Source organism: Pongo abelii, chromosome 17 (genome assembly GCF_028885655.2).
Source record: "Pongo abelii isolate AG06213 chromosome 17, NHGRI_mPonAbe1-v2.0_pri, whole genome shotgun sequence".
Classification (NCBI taxonomy): domain Eukaryota; kingdom Metazoa; phylum Chordata; class Mammalia; order Primates; family Hominidae; genus Pongo; species Pongo abelii.
In genome coordinates, this window is record NC_072002.2 from 46,734,798 (window position 1) to 46,754,128 (window position 19,331).

Here is a 19,331-nt window from a genome sequence, read left to right on the forward strand (position 1 = left end):
ACATTGCCCTACATTGTTTTTTTTCTAAAATGTAGATTTCATTCTGGTCTTTGCACGTGAGATTAAGAGGAAACAGGAAGATAAGGCCATGACAAATTGGGGGAAAGGTAAACAAAATGTAAGGGAAATTTAAGAATTTTTAAGTGGACAGATGTAGGTCATTATGGGATTTCAAAGAGACACACATACACTGAGAACAGCATGTGAAAGTTGCCCCTCCTACAAAAAATAATGGGGGAAATACACTCTCAACTAAGTAATCAAGCTGACTGCAACTTGCAAATCCTTCTTAAATTCTGAAACACACACACGCACATACACACACACTTACTTGAACAGCAGCTTTGTAAAGTATCATTTTAAAAGCAAATTCTTCCCTGGAGAAAACTTAACTGCCAAAGCATCTGGACTATCCTTCTAGAAGGCATTTAACAAGTTACTATCACTTCAGAGACTCACCAGGGTACACTGGCTTCAAAATGCACTTAAATTTTCTTCAGAAAAACACATATCAGACCTCTCACAGCCATTGGAGAAGAAGGATAAGTCAAGATCAGGAACAGTTCTAGCTACAACTTCACTTCTTTAGGAATAAAATAATTGTTTTCCAATTTCATTAACTTTATGTGTTCTTGGAATACAGCCCAAGGTAGTCCCTGAAAGAAAGGTGTTGCTGAAGTGTTTTTCTACTACTAAAAGAGTAAAATAAGTTTGGCAAAGATAGTTCATATCAGGAATAAACAGGTCTTTGAATAAATGGGCTGGCACAACAGCCTGGAAGAAAAAAAAATCTTACATCATACGCAAAAATTAATTCCAGATGGACTAAAAACAAAAAATATTAATCTTCCTACAAAATCTTAGAGACTACATGTACAATCTAGGTGTCGGGGGACCTTTCTTAGACAGGATTGAAAACAGGAATAAGAGACTTCTCTGTATATGTGAAAATTTAAAACTCTTAAATGGAAAAATGTAGATTAGGTCAATTGATTGGAAAAATGTAAATAAGAGAAAATATTTCCATTATATACAGATAGCATCTAGAAATTGACAAGAACAAGCCAACAACAGAAAAACCAACAGAAAGTATGATTTTAATCCATAGAAGAGCAAGTCTGAGTGGTGAACATATATATAAAAAGAGAGCCCCCAAAATCACCGATAGTCAGGGAAATGCAAATTAACGCACCAATAAGATCTTTATATCCATTACGCTGGCGAATATTTTTTAACACATTATAATAACTATGGTTGACACAGATTTGGAGAAATGGTATTCTCACACATCCATGACAGAAATGAGAATTGCTATGGACTTTTTGGATAGCATTCTGGCAGCATCTATTAAATCAACTCCACTTCTGTGAACTGAGTTTGACTGGGATGCAAAACAATCATTTTTCCCCTACATTTTTTTCCTAAAATTATTTAGTTTTGGTAATTGCATAGGAAATGAAAAGAATCAGGAAAACAATGTTATCAAAAATGTTTTGGAGAAGTGAAACTTATTAGAAATCACAGAATTCTACAGAAACAATGAACAAATGAGTGATATGTACAGGAAGGTTTAGTGAAGTATAATTCACAGAGGCCAATAAAAGGAAACAAACTGAACTCCTGTCAATAAAAGAGTGAGTATTTTCACATCACGGAATATTATGCAGTTGTTATGAATTTCAATTATACCAGATGATTTAGAAAGATTCCCATAAGTGATATAAGCAAGAGGCTGAAAAGCATTTGTCATATAATCCCATTTTTATGGAACAATGACAGAATTCTGCATGTCTCTGTATGTATATGTAATAGCGATGTAAGATTCTTTGAGTATGAAGAAGATATGAAGAACATGCACTGGACTGTTAGAGTGGATTACATTTGGATTACGTAGGTGGGCAGGTTTGGAGGAATGGGGTCTGTCATGAAGGAAGGAAGTTTGTTAAAAAGTAGCTAAAATGCCACTATTATGTAAAATTGTGTGTGGGGGGTCGGGGAGAGAGATTGTGTGTGTGGGGAGAGACAGAGAGAGTGTGTGAGAGTGTGTGTGAGTGTGTGTGTGTGTGTGTGTGTGTGTGTGTAGAAAGAAAGAACAGAGAATGAATCAAAATGTTGGTGGTTATATCAAGACTTCAGAATACCTAAGTTTTTAAATAGTTTTAGGTATTCAAATTCTTCATAATATATATGTTTATAATCAGAGGGGAATGAAGACTACAAATAGTATTTATACTTAGTTCATACATTTCCTCCTTCCCAACTCCGCGGCCTCTGCTTAGCAAGAAACTCTCCTCCGATAACACACATTATTCAACTGTACACAATCTACTCAGGTAAGTATCTTCCCAATTGAGTCAAGGGGGAAAAAAAAAGAAACAGAAGATGGGGGAGGGGTGAGTAAAATTCACAGTCTACCTGATCTACTATAAAGTTAATTTGAAGCTTCTTTGGTGTGGCACTAAAAGATTCTCTTAAAGCTATCTTGTTATTTCACTTTTAGCAACTGCCACCTCAACACTGATAGATACAACTATTTATAGAGTCCTCAGGTGCTAAATTGGCAGAGTGATGCGTACTTTATTTTTTATTATTATTTTTTATTATACTTTTAAGTTCTAGGGTACATGTGCACAACGTGCAGGTTTGTTACATATGTATACATGTGCTCTGTTGGTGATATGTACTTTATTACCCATCAACCCCTGGATCTATGTCCAGAGAGAATTAAACTGGACTTTTAATTTCTCTTCTCAGTCATTACAGTGAAGTCAATATTTACACAGATATTCAATAGAAAAAATGAAATGACATTCAAACTATCACATGTGCTTCTCCCCATGTCTGGAAGTGATCTGTGAATTTCTATTATTTATTCACTAGTGTCTGTACATAGATTCTAAACTTCAACAGACTCTGAAGTTGTTGTCGTCTACCTCTTATCTAATTACCCCAAATGTGGCACTTCAGTTTATGTATTACATATAAAAATAATTAAATATTTTTACAAACGTGTCCATTTACTTATTAATATTTAAAGCCAAAAAGTGACAAATTGTTCGTCAGCTTCGTTTCATGCAATGCACAGGAATTTATCAACAATGAAGTCTCCTTGGGGAACTCTCCATGAATGGAACACAAATATAACTATATTTGTGAACACACAACACAGTTTTATCAAGATTTTCATGAGACTATTTGATTTCATACAATGCAAGGGAATTCTTTCAGAGGACAGTTACAATACAACAGTGAACATATCATATTTAAATCCAATATCCAGGTTGGTTAAGAAAAGTAAATGAATCACAATTATTCGATTTCAAAACCAGAGGTAATATCTATTAATACTTATGAACATTGACTGCTGAAGACAAATAAGTTAAAAAGTAATTAACCCACATGAAACCGGAAGATTATTTATAAACATCCCATAAAAAACTAAGAGAAATGTATAGGAGGAGATTTTATTACAGGAGATTTGAAAAAAACTCTACCAAAAAATTGAACAAAGGGCTCAGGAAATTCACAAACAAAATATGATATTATTGAAGCTATTCTACTATGGAGCAAAGAAATACAACGTTTTAATTATCTAAACTAGAAAGGCAAAAAAAAAAAAAAAGAACTATGATATTCAATGATATACAAAATCATGGGCTTACTCACCCACTGCTGAAGGTAGAATCTTTCCTGGATGCAATTTAGCAATAAATACCAACATTCTAAAAATAATGAATTTTGAATAATCATCCCACTTCCAGGAACCCAAAATAATAAAATGATGTAAAACTGACACATTTAAGTAAAAAGTCTCAAAAACAGGACACTCAAAACAACTAATATCTCACAACAGTCAAATAAATAATAGTTGATTGGTAATAACAGAATTCCATTCAGTCACAAAAGGTCTATTTCCAAAGAATATTAATAATGAAGGAAAAGGCTCAAGACCTAATGTAAATTTTAACAAGCAGTTTTATACACAATTTGGTCTCATTTATAAATGTATTTTTGATTTACATCCCATGCCTGCATAATAGCAAAATGTTGGTAATGGTTATATAACAAGTTATACAATATCTGGAATTAAAGCTGATGTTCATTTTTGTCTTTCCTTGTCTGTATTTTCCAAGCTCTCTATAATGGTGATATTTTGTGGGGGGAAGAGTAAATACTATTTTTTAAACACAACCACAAAGCCTCTCTGACAAAAGGAATAGAGCAGGAAAAAAAGCACCTCTAAAAAAACTGGACAACTAGGCTGGGCAGTGGTGTGCCTGTAATCCCAGCTACTTGAGAGTTTGAGGCAGGGGGACAGCATGAGTCCAGGAGTTTGAGACTGCAGTGTGCCATAAGTGTACCTATGAATAGCTACTGTATTCCAGCCTGGGCAGCACAGCAAGACCCCATCTCTATTTTTTAAAAAATGGGCCACTATCATCATTGTGTGTATCAAATTAGAAGGTTGGGTGTGATGGCTAGCACCTGTAATCCCTGAATTGTGGGAGGCCAAGGTGGAAGATCCCTTGAGCTTAGGAATTCAAGACCAGCCTGGGCAACACAGCTAGACCCTGTCTTTATCAGAAAAATAAGTGGCTGGGCATGGTGACTCACGTCTATAATCCGAACACTTTGGGAGGCTGAGGCGGGAGGATCACTTGAGGTCAGGAGTTTGAGACCAGCCCGGTCAACACAGTGAAACCCCATCTCTACTAAAAATACAAAAATAAGCTAGGCATGGTGGCTCGTGCCTGTAATCCCAGCTACTCTGGAGATGTCAAGGAGTTAGGGCCCAATGTATGGCTATTTTAATAAGTTTGTTAGTAGGAAAAAAAAAGTGAAGAAAGCATCACAGCAACAATCTAGGTGGCAGAGGCTGCTAAGTGTATCCCAATATCTGATGCCCCCTTTTCCTGCAGTAGGAACCCCTGGGCATTATACCCAGTTAAAAGACTTCAGTTCCTGCCTTCCTGTACTCCCATATAGAAGTGTTGAAGTGCTGACCAAATGAGACGTAAGTGAACTGCTGTGCAGGACAAGTGGTAAGACACAGCCTTTTGCCCTTCTTGTTGTATGGGATGTAGACATGACAGCTAGAGCTCCAGCAACCATCTAGGACCATGACGTTTTGAGAGTGAAAACTACTTGCAGAAGACAACAGAGCAGAAAGAAAGAGTCTAGATCCTTCATTCTGTGGAACTGCCCTATCAGTCCTGGACTACATATCTTCAGACTACTTCTATATGAAAACAAAACAAAATAAACTCTCCGTGTTGTATAAGCTGCTATTTTTTTTTCCATCTATCTTACACACAACTGAAATTAACCTTAACTGATGTCTCTGGCCATGATGAGGCTGTAAAGATTCCCTCTGATCCTATCTTCTCTCAGTGGCTGACTTCCTCTTAACTGGCCCAAGACAGGACCAAAATAAACAGAAAAAATAAGAGTAGAATCTCTTAATAAAGCTTTCTGTTACTTGTTATTTATTTTTAAATAAGTAATCTGAACCTCCTAAAGTGCATGCTCTCTCTCACGCTCTGTCTCTCTCTCGAAACAACCAATTAAATAGTTTTTAACTTAGGTCTAGTGCTTAATTGATTTTGTGGGTCAGTGGTCAAAGGTAAAAAATGAATCTTGCATTATTTTAAAAATCTGAAACAGGCTAAAAATGAAGATCTAGGAGCATAAACTACTGGGGACCAGAAATGACAATGTTAGTTTTTTTATTCAAACAAACCCTTACTTGCCCATTGCTGCTAAAAGAAGACAGCAGCAATTCAAAATGAGAATCAATCATGGAATATAGCATCTGCACAGACAGCTGTCCTGGGGTTATTCAAGTGGGCCTCCTCAGGTATTTCATTAATCTTTTCTTTAATGGATGACAGACTCTGTTACACCGAGTGCTTTCTAATTACCTAACAGTAACAGATATGTTTTAAAATTTCAAAAACAAACATTTACCCTTTTTCTGGTACTTTTAGATATTTAAACTCTAGTCCTGCTAGGAAGGCAAATTTTCATTTCTAACATCCTGAAGTCTGATAATTGAGAAAACTGTCATCTTATTTAAAAAAAAAAAAAAAAAAAAAGTCTGACCAAGGAAATTTTTCTCTACTAATTGGAGAAAAAACAACAACAGAACACAACTCATTTTAAATCTTCCCAGGGACACTTACATAAGCACTGCTCATAGAGAGTTACATTCCTCTCAACACTATATAACCAAGCTTAATCATAACAATTTACTACATATGTTAAATATTAACTAAAGTGTCTTCATAACTATAAAGAATTCATACTGCATTTTAAATTCAATAACTTGGTATTTATTAAACAACCATAAGGTCATCAAAGCCCACGTGGTATTCAAATACTTCAAACTAGGTTAACAATTAGCAGAATCAATTAAAATAACTTGCCCTGTAATTGTAAAGCAATTCACCCACAGAACTGGAAAGGAGCTTGAGAACACTGTTTTTTTCTTCTTTTACCACCATGTAATGCTCCCGCACGGCATAAAAGGAAACTCATTGTCTGGGATTCAGACACTACTGTTTCAAGTCAAACTTGGGGCTATTCTAGGAAGATGACAACTGTACCAAATTAGCAGTTGTAGTTTTGTAACATTATTTGAACCAAGTGGCTTGTTTGCTTAGAAGTAAAATCCGTGGTGCCCAGAGATGAGAAGATGGATAAATGGTAAGCTGACTATGCCATCAGGTCTTTGTTAAGAGTTGATTAGTTTCTAAGATTTATGGCATTCTAGTCCATATACTCAGGAGTCATATGAAGAGCATGATAATACCAAAGATTAAAAATCCAGTGACATGGAAACACATAATACGTAAAGGAGACATCTTAACTACAGAATGAAAAGAACTAGCAAAAAAGTGAAAAATCGAAAAATGAGTTGTACTTTCCAGAAATACTTTATTTAGAATGTGGGTAACTAATGACCCTAAGAATCATTATTTTATAAATCATGATAGTCTCTGTTTTTCCTTCTGCTAATATTAAGACCTGCCATCTTAGTTCCAATGTATATATTTAAAAATATAATGTCTGCCTCAAATGAAACAAAAGTGACATTCTATTTCAGACTTGCAGAGCTCATACACTGCCGTAGTAATATAGATATCTTGGACCTTATAATTTTTAATACTGAGATTTGCTCATTCATTTATTAAATGCTTATTGGGTGCTTTCTACATGCCAGGCATTGTGCTAAGAGCTGAAAATGGTAAAAATAATTTTAGATACCTCTAACCTGAAATTCAAGTAAGCAATTCTTATGAAACTGGGAGTAGGGGTACGGCAGGGCGGCAGGGGAGGCGTTTCATGTGGAAAGGTCTGAAAGAGTTCATCCTGCCAGGGGTGGTGGCTCACACCTGTAATTCCAGCACTTCGGGAGGCCAAAGCAGGCAAATGGCCCTATCTCAGGAGTTCAAGACCAGTCTGGGCACACGGCAAAACCCCATTTCCATACAAAATACAAAAATTAGGCAGGTGTGGTGGCAAGTGCCTGTAGTCCCAGTTACTTGGGAAGCTGAGGTGGGAGGATCACCTGAGCCTGGGAGTTCAAGGCTGCAGTGAGCCATGATCGCACCACTGCACTCCAGTCTGAGGGACAGAGCAAGACTCTGTCTCAAAAAATAAATAAATAAATAATAATATTTTAGCAGGTATTTTATATTTTACAAAAACAATACATAAACCAGAAATAAAAGTTACTTTTCCCATGGCATATCATAGCTGGTGTTGTTAAGATTGACAGTCCTGCTGAAGATGCGTGGGGAGTTTATGAGTCTTCCTAGAACCGGCAGCTCAGTAAGTGAAAAGACAGATACCTCAGGAATCTCAAACAAAAATAAACGAGTTTACAAGCTGGTCTACAAGAACTTGCTATTTCAGTAAGGCAGCCAATGAGTGAAAGAGACTAAAATACTCCCTCTTTAAACTATAATACAGTTGATCACAACAGTCAACCCAGTTTTCCTTTCAGAAATGAACTTAATGTCTTAAGATTTTTATAGACAATGTGGATACTCATTTCAGTTGACACTTATTTCCTTTGAATATACACCTAGTAGTGGGACTGCTGAATCACAAGGTAATTCTATTCTGAATTTTTGGAGGAACCTCCATACTGTTTTCCATAATGGCTTTATTAATTGAAATTTACACTCTTACATTCCCACCAACAGTATGTAAAGGTTCCCTTTTCTCCACATCCTTGCCAACACTTTTGTCTTTTTGATATCTTGTGTTTTTGCCATTCTATCTAGAGTAACAGCGATCTCACTGCAATTTTGATTTGCCATTCCTGATTAATGACGGATGTTGACCATTTTTTTCATATACCTATAAGCCATTTGCATGTCTTCTTTTGAGAAATGCCTATTAAGGTCTTTTGCCCATTTTAAATAGGATTATTTGTCTTTTTGCTATGAAGTTGAGTTCCCTGTACTCTGGATATTAACACCTTGTCAGATACATAGTTTGCAAATATTTTCTCCTATTCTGCAAGTTGCCTTTTTGCTCTGTTGATTGTTTCCTTTGTCATGCAGAAGCTTTTTAGTATGATGTAATCCCGTTCATCTATTTTTGCTTTTGTTGCCTATGTATTTAGGTCTTATCCAAAAAATCCTCGCTTAGTCCAATATCATAAAGTGTTTCTACTATGTTTTCTTCCATGAGTAGTTTCATAGTTTCTGGTCTTACATTTAAGTCTTTAATCCATTTTGAGTTGATTTTTATATATGGCATTAGATAGGAGTTCAGTAATAGATGATAGATAGGGGTCCAGCAATCCCACTATGGGTTATATATAAAAAGGACAAGAAATCAGCATGTAGTGAATATAGCAGTGGCTACCAGAGACTGGGGAAGGCAGAGAAAAGCGGGGCAACTGGGGGAGGTTGGCCATTGCGTACAATGTTACAATTAAACAAAAGGAAGAATAAGTGTCCTACTGCACAGTGGAGTGACTACAGTCAACAACAGGGTATTGTATATCTCAAAATAGGTGGAAGAGAGGATTTTATATGTTCCCACTACAAAAAAAAAAAAAGATAAATATTTGAGGTGATGGATATGCTAATTAGCCTGATTTGATCACTACATAATGTGTACATATATTGAAACGCCACATTGTACTCCATAAATATGTATTAATATAATGATTGTGTCAATTAAAAATTAAAAAGTTATACTTTTTAACTAGAATATGTAAATATTCACCTTACATTCAAGATACTTGTTTTCCTTTCTAAATGGATATTACAGTACTGTTCTCTGGAAAAAAAATAAAAAGACTTTCAAAACAGCCTTCTTACTTGAAAAAAAAGACACTGGAAGAGCTATCTGCAAATCTTGCCCTGTGGGTCTAGGTTTATCACTGTCCACTGCCTGCTACAATGTCCTCTCCTATTATTTTCTCATCATTTTTAGGCACAGCCAATAATCAGAATAGGTCAAAACAGAAAGAAAGTGAAAGTATACCATATATCAATGAAAATTAAAGACAGTTTTTTAAATCACTTTTTTTTTTTTTTTTGAGACGTAGTCTTGCTCTGTTGCCCAGGCCGGGGTGCAGTGATGTGATCTCAGCTCACTGCAACCTCCACCTCCCGGGTTCAAGTGATTCTTCTGCCTCAGCCTCCCGAGTAGCTGGGATTACAGGCAAATGCCACCACACCCAGCTAATTTTTTGTAGTTTTAGTAGAGACAGGGTTTCACTGTGTTAGCCAGGATGGTCTCGATCTCCTGACCTCGTGATCCGCCCGCCTCAGCCTCCCAAAGTGCTGGGATTACAGGCATGAGCCACCGTGCCTGGCCTAAATCACTCACTTTGTGTATAACATTATACTAGGCACCTCTTTCCTGCTAACCATTATACAACTATAGTTACAAAAAAATGATCATCCATCAGTGAAAATAATGATGAGTATGTGGTTAAAAAAAAAAAAAAAAAAAAAAGGCTGGGCATGGTGGCTCATGCCTGTAATCCCCGCACTTTGGGAGGCCAAGGCAGGCAGATCATTTGAGGTCAGGAGTTCAAGACCAACCTGGCCAATATGGTGAAACCCTATCTCCACTAAAAATACAAAAATTAGTTGGGCGTGGTGGTGCATGCCTGTAAGCCCAGCTACTCGGGAGGCTGAAGCAGGAGAATTGCTTGAACCCAGGAGATAGAAGTTACGGTGAGCCAAGATTGAGCCACTGCATTCAGCATGGACGACACAAAAAGGAAAAAAAAAAAAAAAAGATGAAAGTGTCTAAGCTCACTGTTTTGGTACCATTTGGTAAAACTCACCTGTGATTCTGGATTAAATTAAAAGTTCCTGGCCAGATGTGGTGGCTCAGGCCTACAGAGTCCCAGGTACCTGAGAGGCTGAGGCCAGAGGCTCATCTGAGCCCAGGAGTCTGAGGGCAACCTCAGCAACAAAACGAGAACCCATCTCTTTTTTTAAAAAAGAGAAGTTCCTTTCCAAATTCCTCCAGTCCCTCCGAAGCCCAATCTTGGTTAGATTAGTCAGTTTATAACACTTTCTGTCTGATAAAGACCTTTCGCCACCTTTCTATAACCTGTGGATTACCAGATCAATAACCTGGAATACTCAAAACGAAACACACTCAAGTCACCCAGAGCATTTCTCTCAGCTTCTTCTGTACAAAGACAATAAACCCCGCTGCTATCTAAATGATATGCTATACTCTGAAGCCTCCCTCAACTGATCCGTATCTCTACTACAGCCATCTCACACATGTATTTGACATATATTATTGCATTTAATTCCTATAATAAGTAGATACACAAGAATGTAAGCACCACAAAGACATACAGTTTTGTCTGATTTGTTCAGTGCTATAGTCCCAACACCTGTAACAGGGCTTGTCACATAGCAGGGGCTTAGTAAGTGTTAGTTGACTGAATAAACAATTTACTGAATGAAGAATAGGGGCAAGTATAATGTCTAGTTTTCCTACATGGGAAAACTACAAATCAAAGGGATTACAAGACCTGACCAAGCTCCAAATCCAGTATTCTTTAAATTATCATTCCCCCAACCCTGGCCATGTGTACTCTCTTAAAATACACAATGCCAGGAGAAATGAAGCCACAAGATAAACACAGAACATCTTCCAAGAGCAAAACTAAGTTACTTTGGGAAAAATAAAAGAAAAGAAAAAGAAAAAAGACATCAATTACAAAGTAGATTTTGAGAACTTACTTCAATTTCAATGATAAAACATGGATCCGAGAAAGACCTTTGACGCTTACAAACAGCCACTTGGAGCCTCCCTGGGGCCTAAGTGTCCATGCTTTTGCTCCTAGAGGCCAGTAAATGATAAAGTTGCAGAAGCCTCTGAGCACAAAGTAAGGACCAAAGTTCCCACAGTCCCAACACATCCGGGACTTAGAATCTGATCTGATTCCTATGCACAGCCAGGAAGGAGAGACGGTCACTGCTCCTGTTCTACCTACTTAGCAGTCTCCTACTCCTTTTCCTCCCTCTCCCTGCCTTTCCAAGCAGCCTTGGTCTTCCTTTTCCTTTCAGCAAACAGGGCCATTAACACATCTTTTATTGTACTAGACCAGCATTCTTTAAGCTGGGGTACATGTTTGAGGCAAAGCTAACACTTCCCAAGGGTCTCATCATCACAACTGTAAAGGAATCAGTTTCTACATTTGAAATTTCCAAACGTACTCTTGTTTAAAAATTAATGGGCTTGGGTCCACGATTGCATTGGACATCCATCCTGTGATGACCTTCACTGTGATGGAAGGAAGCTGTCGTTCAACATCTCCCCTTCACAACGGTTCTTCACTCACTTTACAAAAGTAATGCACTTGTACTACCTTCTCTACATCTTTCTAAGATGCATTGCCCAAGGGTGAAAAGACCTTGGGTAGAGAAACAAACAAAGGAACAAAAATATTGACTCATGTTGCAGGGTGAAAGTCTCCACTATTTAGGTAACAACTATTTCTGTTAAGTCAGGTAATTTCCAATTCTTTGTTTTAAAAAACAACCAGAAATCATTAAATATTGAAAGTCTTATGATCAAAATAAATAAGAAATACTGGATTTCAATCTATATACTTTTTTTTTTTTGGTTACAGAGAGTATGGCAGAGTGATCAATAGAACACTTTCAAGCATAAAAATATATTACACTGAGATAGAATTCTATACAGCGGAAGAGAAATGGAGTAAGAATTTAAAGAGATAAAGAAAAGGTGTAAAATGCTTACTTTCAAAAGACTGATTCTTGAATCTTATGAATTTTTAAACAAATGATATTAGAAATCAAATATATATTTTACTAGAGTTTTTAGAATGATGTAATACTTTAAAATATTAATAGTTACAATATTCTGAGAAATTACATCCCCCGCAAGCATTTAAACTTAGGATGAAAAGTTTTAGCATTTAACTGAAAAATGTGCTTAGGGACAGAGTTTCACCAAATCTTTTAGGAGGTACAGAAGAAAAAGGTTGTAAGAATGCTACTCTAACACAAGCCTTCAGGGTCTATCCAAGATTAAATGAGGAGGAGAGAGAAAATGAACAATTTCCCACCTATCCAGTTTTAAGTGAGGATGGTTGGGGGTGAAGTGAGGATTAGTATTTTCTCCATCCTCTCCTTGGTCCTAAGCACATTTGCTGAACCCAGTTCTACAGTCAACAGTTTATAAGACTGATGATCAATCAGTTTAAATATCTGATCTTAATTGCATTGCTGACTGGCCTTAGACTTTAGCTGATGAGACACATCTCATCAAATCTCCCAAGGAGAATTGCTAGAGTACCTTTCTTTGGGTTCTCCAGAAAAACTTATGGGGTAACATTTATAAAGGCTCAATTATTTTGTATTTATCTTATCATACAAAGGAAAATTTCACCATCAAGGATGTAATATTGAACACATCTATCTACCTGGCACTTCAGGAGTGGCATGTATAATGCAAAGAATTGGAGAGTTCTTTACATATTGTGTAGTGAATATTCTTAGGATAGCAAATGTCCTGAAGAGTCATCTCAACAGACACATCTACATTACTAGGCCCTCAAACCCCAATGTTTTCTTTTTTTCTCCTGTTCTGTAACCTCTTCTTCCCCACTGCCTCTTGCCTCTTTTCAGCCACTCCTTTGGGAAGCAGAAAGTCGTATATATGATGGATGAGGCCAGCACTTAATTTGGTGTCTACACTGTTTTTAAAATATTGACTTTCCAGTCCTCAAGCTCTCAGAGAGACAGTGAACCTATTTAGAGCAGATGTCAGAACAACTTCAACCCTTCTCTCCTTTAGTACCAGGAGGTAGCCCAGTTTGAGATAAGAGGTCAGTCTTCAGAGTCAGAAGGTCGGCTGGAAATTCCACTCCACCATTTACTAGGTACGAGTCTTCAGGCAAGTCAATTTTTCTGAATCTTAGGTTCCTCAAGTTCTTAAAAATTGTGTTGCTGAGGATTTGAGACAATACATATTATGCATCTAGAAATGTACCAGCCCATAGTAGGCTTCTGATAATCAATAGTTGTGAAATTAGATTTTTCAATGTTCTTTAAAAATTATTTTAAATTAGCCAATAATTTCCTCTTGGCATAATGTCAACAAGTGGCATGTTTTTCAATTTTGTCCTAGTCTCTTTAAAAACAAGTGATTTGGAAAATGACTACCTTTCATGTCTAAGTATAGGGTAGGCATGTGCAGATGTAAAATGTACCTGCAGTACTAAAACTGGGGAAAAGGCAAACACAGGATGGGGACAACACAAAACTTAAGATTTCACCTATAACATTTATAAATATGCCAGCCTGTCCTCAACCTGTCCTAAACTGTGTGAAACATGTTTAAAAACATGCACAGAATCTATGATTGACTCTTTTAAAGTCTACCCAAATTAAACTGCTAAAACAACACTTTCCCCAATCAAATTAGTAGAGAATTTTTTTGTAAATACTTAATATTTTCAGGATGTGGGCAGACTGATACTATCACAATGCTCACGTTGCTGTAAATGAGGATTTCCTTTAGTCTCTAAAGCAATTTGACAATGTGTATCAAGGATTTTAATAGGACTGACATGCTTGTTCAGCAAAGTAGAAATATATTCTAACCAAAAAACTCCCAGATGTATGTACAACAGTATTCATTATATCACAATTTTTAATAGCACAAAATAATATAGCTTAATAATGTCCACAATAGGGGATGAAATTACTTGGTATAGCTTAGCCCATGGACTCTTTGGCAGCTATTAAAAATCATGTTAACAAAAATATTTAAATGAGATGGGATTGTTAAGTGAAAGAAGCAAGGTATAAAGCAGTATCTGGCAATGATTCCAAATTTGTATGTGCCACTATGATTCTCAAGCGGCAATAAGGAAATAAGAGAAATTTACAATGAAGAATTGGAATTACATGTAGTGATCAAAATCCATTCCACAGCTTGAAAGGACACAGTGTTAAGACTTGCTACCCACGTCCTCATTTTAGAAAGAAGTGTGGGATGAGTACACTGCTGATTCAGATCCTTTTTATGAATGGCAGGGATAGAAAAGTGGGAAATAAAACTAAAAGTCATGTCTGAAAGTGAGATATTCCACCCCTTTAAACTTTCAGTTTAATGAAGCTTTTGAGTGGCTTTTACACCACATGCAGCAATGCTCTCTGCCTAGCTAGCAAATGTGGCAGTGTGCAGAGACGAGAGAAGGTAGGAAAAGGTAAGGACTCACAATCTTCCAATATACACAGTTTTGGAGGAGGAAATGAAACGCTGTGAAAACAAACACACACACCAATTCAGGTCTGCAAATGCTATTTAAAGCACACAACATTTTCCCACCCTCACTCTAAGTAGAAACGCCTCAACACACCACCTGTGCGTCCCATCCCCGGCCCCCCCACCCCGCCGCTTCAACAGCTACTGTGATCTGCACTTCGTTACTAGTTTTAAAACTTCCAGCTTATTCCCAATGCACCCTACTACTACCAACAATCAAACGAGGGGAGCAAGCAAGCCAAGATTGTTTTCCAGCTTTCACGAACTTTCCTGCATTTATTTTTCACATCAGATATACAAATGTCTAATCAAACCCCACAGATAAGAAACAGAATAAAAACTCCTTTGTATATGTATACATCTCACGTTACCTACTCTTTTACGCCGGGAAACAAGGAGTAACCCTAGTGCCTGTGACTCGAAATGACATCTTTCTGCTTAGTGTTCTTCTGACCTGGCCTGTGTAGTCACAGCTCTGCCTGCCTGCCTGCCAGCCTGGGCCCGGGTACTTCCACAGCCGCCCCACAGCAGGGCAGGCTTCTTTCTGCAAACAGTCTAAAATCGCATGACGCCAAAGCCCACTGAAGTTATGATGAAAACAAGAGAAGACCAAACACACCTAAATTGCCACCTTACATGTCATCACTCTCAAACTGAAAGGTGTCCACTTGCTTGACAGTATGCGCAACTATGTGTTTGCAGCTGTCACACCGCAGAATAAACAGTTGGGGGGAAGGAGTTGGGTGGGTTTCTGGTGGTCAGTTTCAGGAAATACACCCTTCTTAGTTCTGAGCTCAGGTTCCGAATCAATACGTTTTGGTGACTTATTTTTTTTTTCCAGACTGGAAATGCGCTAACCTAATAATTAACCTTAAGCATACCATCACTTCTGCTAAAAACATTTTCTACACACAGCCCTAAATTACTTTCAGTTGGGTTAAACAAAACAGACAAGCTGTAATACAAGGTCTCGGAGAAATGTGATCCTCTTCAATGGTCACCCAGGAGCTTTTCCTCTTAAATTTGTTTGGCGGGGGATGGGGGAGATAGGGAGGAGAGCACCCAAATTAAGATGCCACCCGGAGCACAATGATATTCTCAAGAAAGTTGCCTAAGATAACTCTTCAGGGTTTCCCTGGTTGAGTAATTCTTGCAGGCGGGTGGGGAGGGATCGCTGGCGTCCAAGATTACGATCTGCAGAGGTCTCTCTATGTTGACTTTTTTTTAGGGCGTCCTTTTTAATTATACTGCAAGGACTCTGATTTCCACCTCCCTGCCCGCTGCTGGCGGGAGTTGAGAGCAACGCGCCAGGGCTGCGGCAGCCGCTCGGGCCAACTCCGGCGCTCGGGGGCGGGCAGCCCACTCCCCGCGGGTCCCACCCTCTCCAGCACACGCGCGCACACCCGCGTAGAGACGGCTGTCCTCGCCCGTCTGCCCCGCGCCCCAGCTGGGACTCACCGTTGTCCAGCCGCGCAATCTGGGGCAGCCGGTAAGTGCTGACCAGGAGGTCGAGCGGCACGGCCACCGAGCTCCACTTCACATCCTTGAGGCTGCAGCCCAGCGAGGGCGCCGGGTCCATCTCCCCCGCCGCCGCCGCCGCCGCCGGCACCACCCGCGCCTCGGCGGCCGCCGCTGCTCGCACTCGCGGTCTGGGGCGCGCGGGAGGCGCCAGGCAGCTCCGGCCGCGGGCAGCCGGGGGGCGCGGCGACTGGGGCGGCCCGGAGGGAGGGAGCCGGCGCCCGGCTCAGCTGCCGCTGCGGGGCATGGCTGGGGCGCCCCGCGTGCCCTCACGCCCGGAGAAGACTCGGAGCAGCCCCGCGGCTGCGGGCGGCGGCGGCGGCGGCGGCCCGGGTGGCTGCGGCGGCTCCTGTTCCGCCTCCTCCTCTGGCCCTGGGTCTGCAGCTGCGGCGGCCGCCCGCTCGCCTCCTTCTCCTCTTACCCCTCCTTCCCTCCGCCTCGAGCGTGTGAGGAGGAGTCGCGGGTCTGAGAAGCGCCATAGCAGCGCTCCCAGCACTGACTAATCAACAAGGTGCGAGCAACGCCTGCGCAGCTCTGGGAGACACCGCCTCCGCCTCCCAGGCGCCGCCCGCTCCGCCCCCAGCTCGGCCTCCGCCTCCCGCAGCTCCAGCGGCCCGGCAGGCTAGCGTCAGCTCCCCGGCCGGGGCCGCCAGCGTCCGCGGCTCGGCGCGCTCTGCAAGCTTTAGCTCTCGCTCCCCCGTCCGACCGCTCGGGCGCCCTGCAGACTCGCCGGGTGCCGCTGCGCGCCCCGACTCCTTCCCCGCTCAGGCCAGTCCCCGGAGCCCGGGAATTGCCGAGCGAGCTCAGGGATCGCTCCCTGAGTCGTGGTGTCGGGCACCGTCCGCCTCCACTCCCATCCTGGCAATGCAGTGGCTAAATACAGGGCACAAAAGAGACCTTTAGTGGCTCTCCCTCTTGCTTCCCGGTGACCCAGACTTCGGTCAGAAGAGTACCACAGCCCAACGGGGCTGCGGACAGCAGGCGTGGAGCACGCCTTGGCGTTTCCCTTCAACCCTACTCCTCTACCATCGGAGCTGGAAATGACTCCCACCAGTCTCAGCTTTGGCTACTAGACAAGATAAAAAAGGGCAAAGCACCGAAAAGCGGAAACGTAGTGGGTGATCAGTACCCACATACAGGAAGGTGGCCATTCGGTCTAGGACCTTCACTGAGTGAACGAGCTGCTGGAGGCGACGGGAGGTGATGAGGCCACCAAACACCGTAGACACGGAGATGGGAAGGGAAAACTAGGTTACTGGGAGGCTGCTGGGGTCAGCTGTTCTCACCCGCTTTTCCCATTCAGTTCTCTTCTCATCTTAAAGGTTGGGATCATTCTCGTTTTCTAGGTATATGTACCAAGAAAGACATTAGGTAGTTTGGCAAGATTTCATAACTCGTAGATGGCCGTGCTGGGATTCAAACCTACAGTTTGCTTTGCATGATCAATCATTCTCTGTCTCTCCCAATGTTTGACATGGCCTGCTCACTGTGGACAGAGCTCAGAATATAAAGATGGCTTGTCCTGCCTTGTATGCTAATCTATCCTTTCTTTCTTTCTTTCTTTCTTTCTTTTTCTTTCTTTTTCTTTCTTTCTTTCTTTCTCTTTCTCTCTCTCTCTTTCTCTTTCTTTCTTTCTTTCTTTCTGTCTTTCTTTCTTTCTTTCTCTTGCTTAACATTTTGTTAAAATAGCAGAGGTGGGTGGTTGCTAAGGTTGCGTTATCAGCTCTGTTTTAAACACGTATTCAGTGTTCAGTGCTTGATAAGGTACAGCAAGTACCCGCTTCGCCAGCCCAAGGGGACTTGAAAACATCCCGCTGCCTTTTCGTGGCCTGGCTTAAAAGGTCTGTGCTAATAAACCACTCCATTAACATTTGAAGAAAAACACAGATTCTTCTACACCCACCTTCCTGATCCTCTCACTTTGAAGCATTAGCGATAATTTTCACAAAATTCATCTGAAAGTTTTGACCTTTGGGTCATTCACATTGATTTTTTGAAAAAGTCTTGGAAAAAAGTGGGAAGTATTTTACTATAGAGTGTATGCAGAATCAGAAGTCCATAAAGTTCTAAGAATTGCTCACATAGAGTGTTTCGGCCGGGCGCGGTGGCTCACGCCTGTAATCCCAACACTTTGGGAGGCCCAGGCGGGCGGATCACCTGAGGTCAGGAGTTTGAGACCAGCTTGGCCAGCGTGGTGAAACCCGGTCTCCCGTCTCTACTAAAAATACAAAAAGTTAGCCGGGCGTGGTAGCGGGTGCCTGTAATCCCAGCTACTCGGGAGGCTGAGGTAGGAGAATCGCTTGAACCCAGGAGGCGGAGGTTGCAGTGAGCCGAGATCGTGCCATTGCACGCTAGCCTGGGCAACAAGAGCGAAACTCTGTCTCAAAAAAAAAAAAATGTTTCAAAACTTTAAAGATTTAAGTGCCAGCTAATTTTTTTTTCTGAATAATTAATCACTTCTGGAAATAAAGCTCAGACTCCAAAAATGACATAGGAAACATCTAAGATTGGGAAGGGTCAAGGGTCTTTCAACCTGTGAGTAGATCCTAAACCCTTATGTGGTAGGCTGATTTTTTAAAAAATGACTTTGTTACTTTTATATTCTCTTTAAAAGCTTCAGAGAATAAGAGAAGTAGTTTCCTCTCACAAAAGGACTGGTGACTTATGACCTAAAGACAAGGTAAAAAGTAAAAAGATTAATGTAATCAACTTTTTAAAAATCAATAAAGGACTTACATTAGATCTGTTATTGCTGACCTTGCAGAAAAGGTTTTATTTCAATCTTGAGTATTGAAAGGAAGAAATTTTAGTGAGCTGCAAATTCTTAGTAAGTTTCATGTCCTGGAAGAACTCTTACAGAAGGATTTTATTTGTGAGATGGAGAGTTTTGGTTAAACTGCCAAAAACAAAAACAAAAAACAGTTGAGAGGGGTAATCTTTCAGTCTGGCTGAACTGTACTTCCAAACATGTTTCTTAAGGTTGTTGGAACAATGCAAACCGTGTATACGAAAGC

At 40.2% G+C, this 19,331-nt stretch overlaps 1 protein-coding gene across 2 annotated transcripts in view; it reads right to left on the reverse strand.

Moving 5' to 3' along the window:
* GAREM1 (GRB2 associated regulator of MAPK1 subtype 1) overlaps positions 1-16,826 on the reverse strand; it is a 206,664-nt gene extending 189,838 nt beyond the window's left edge. For both annotated transcript variants that reach the window (XM_009252324.4, XM_002828155.6), the window contains exon 1: positions 16,258-16,826. In XM_009252324.4, coding sequence (XP_009250599.4) covers positions 16,258-16,378 — 121 coding nt within the window. In that variant the 5' untranslated portion in view covers positions 16,379-16,826. The remainder of the gene's footprint in view (positions 1-16,257) is intronic.
* Positions 16,827-19,331: the final 2,505 nt, after the last annotated feature.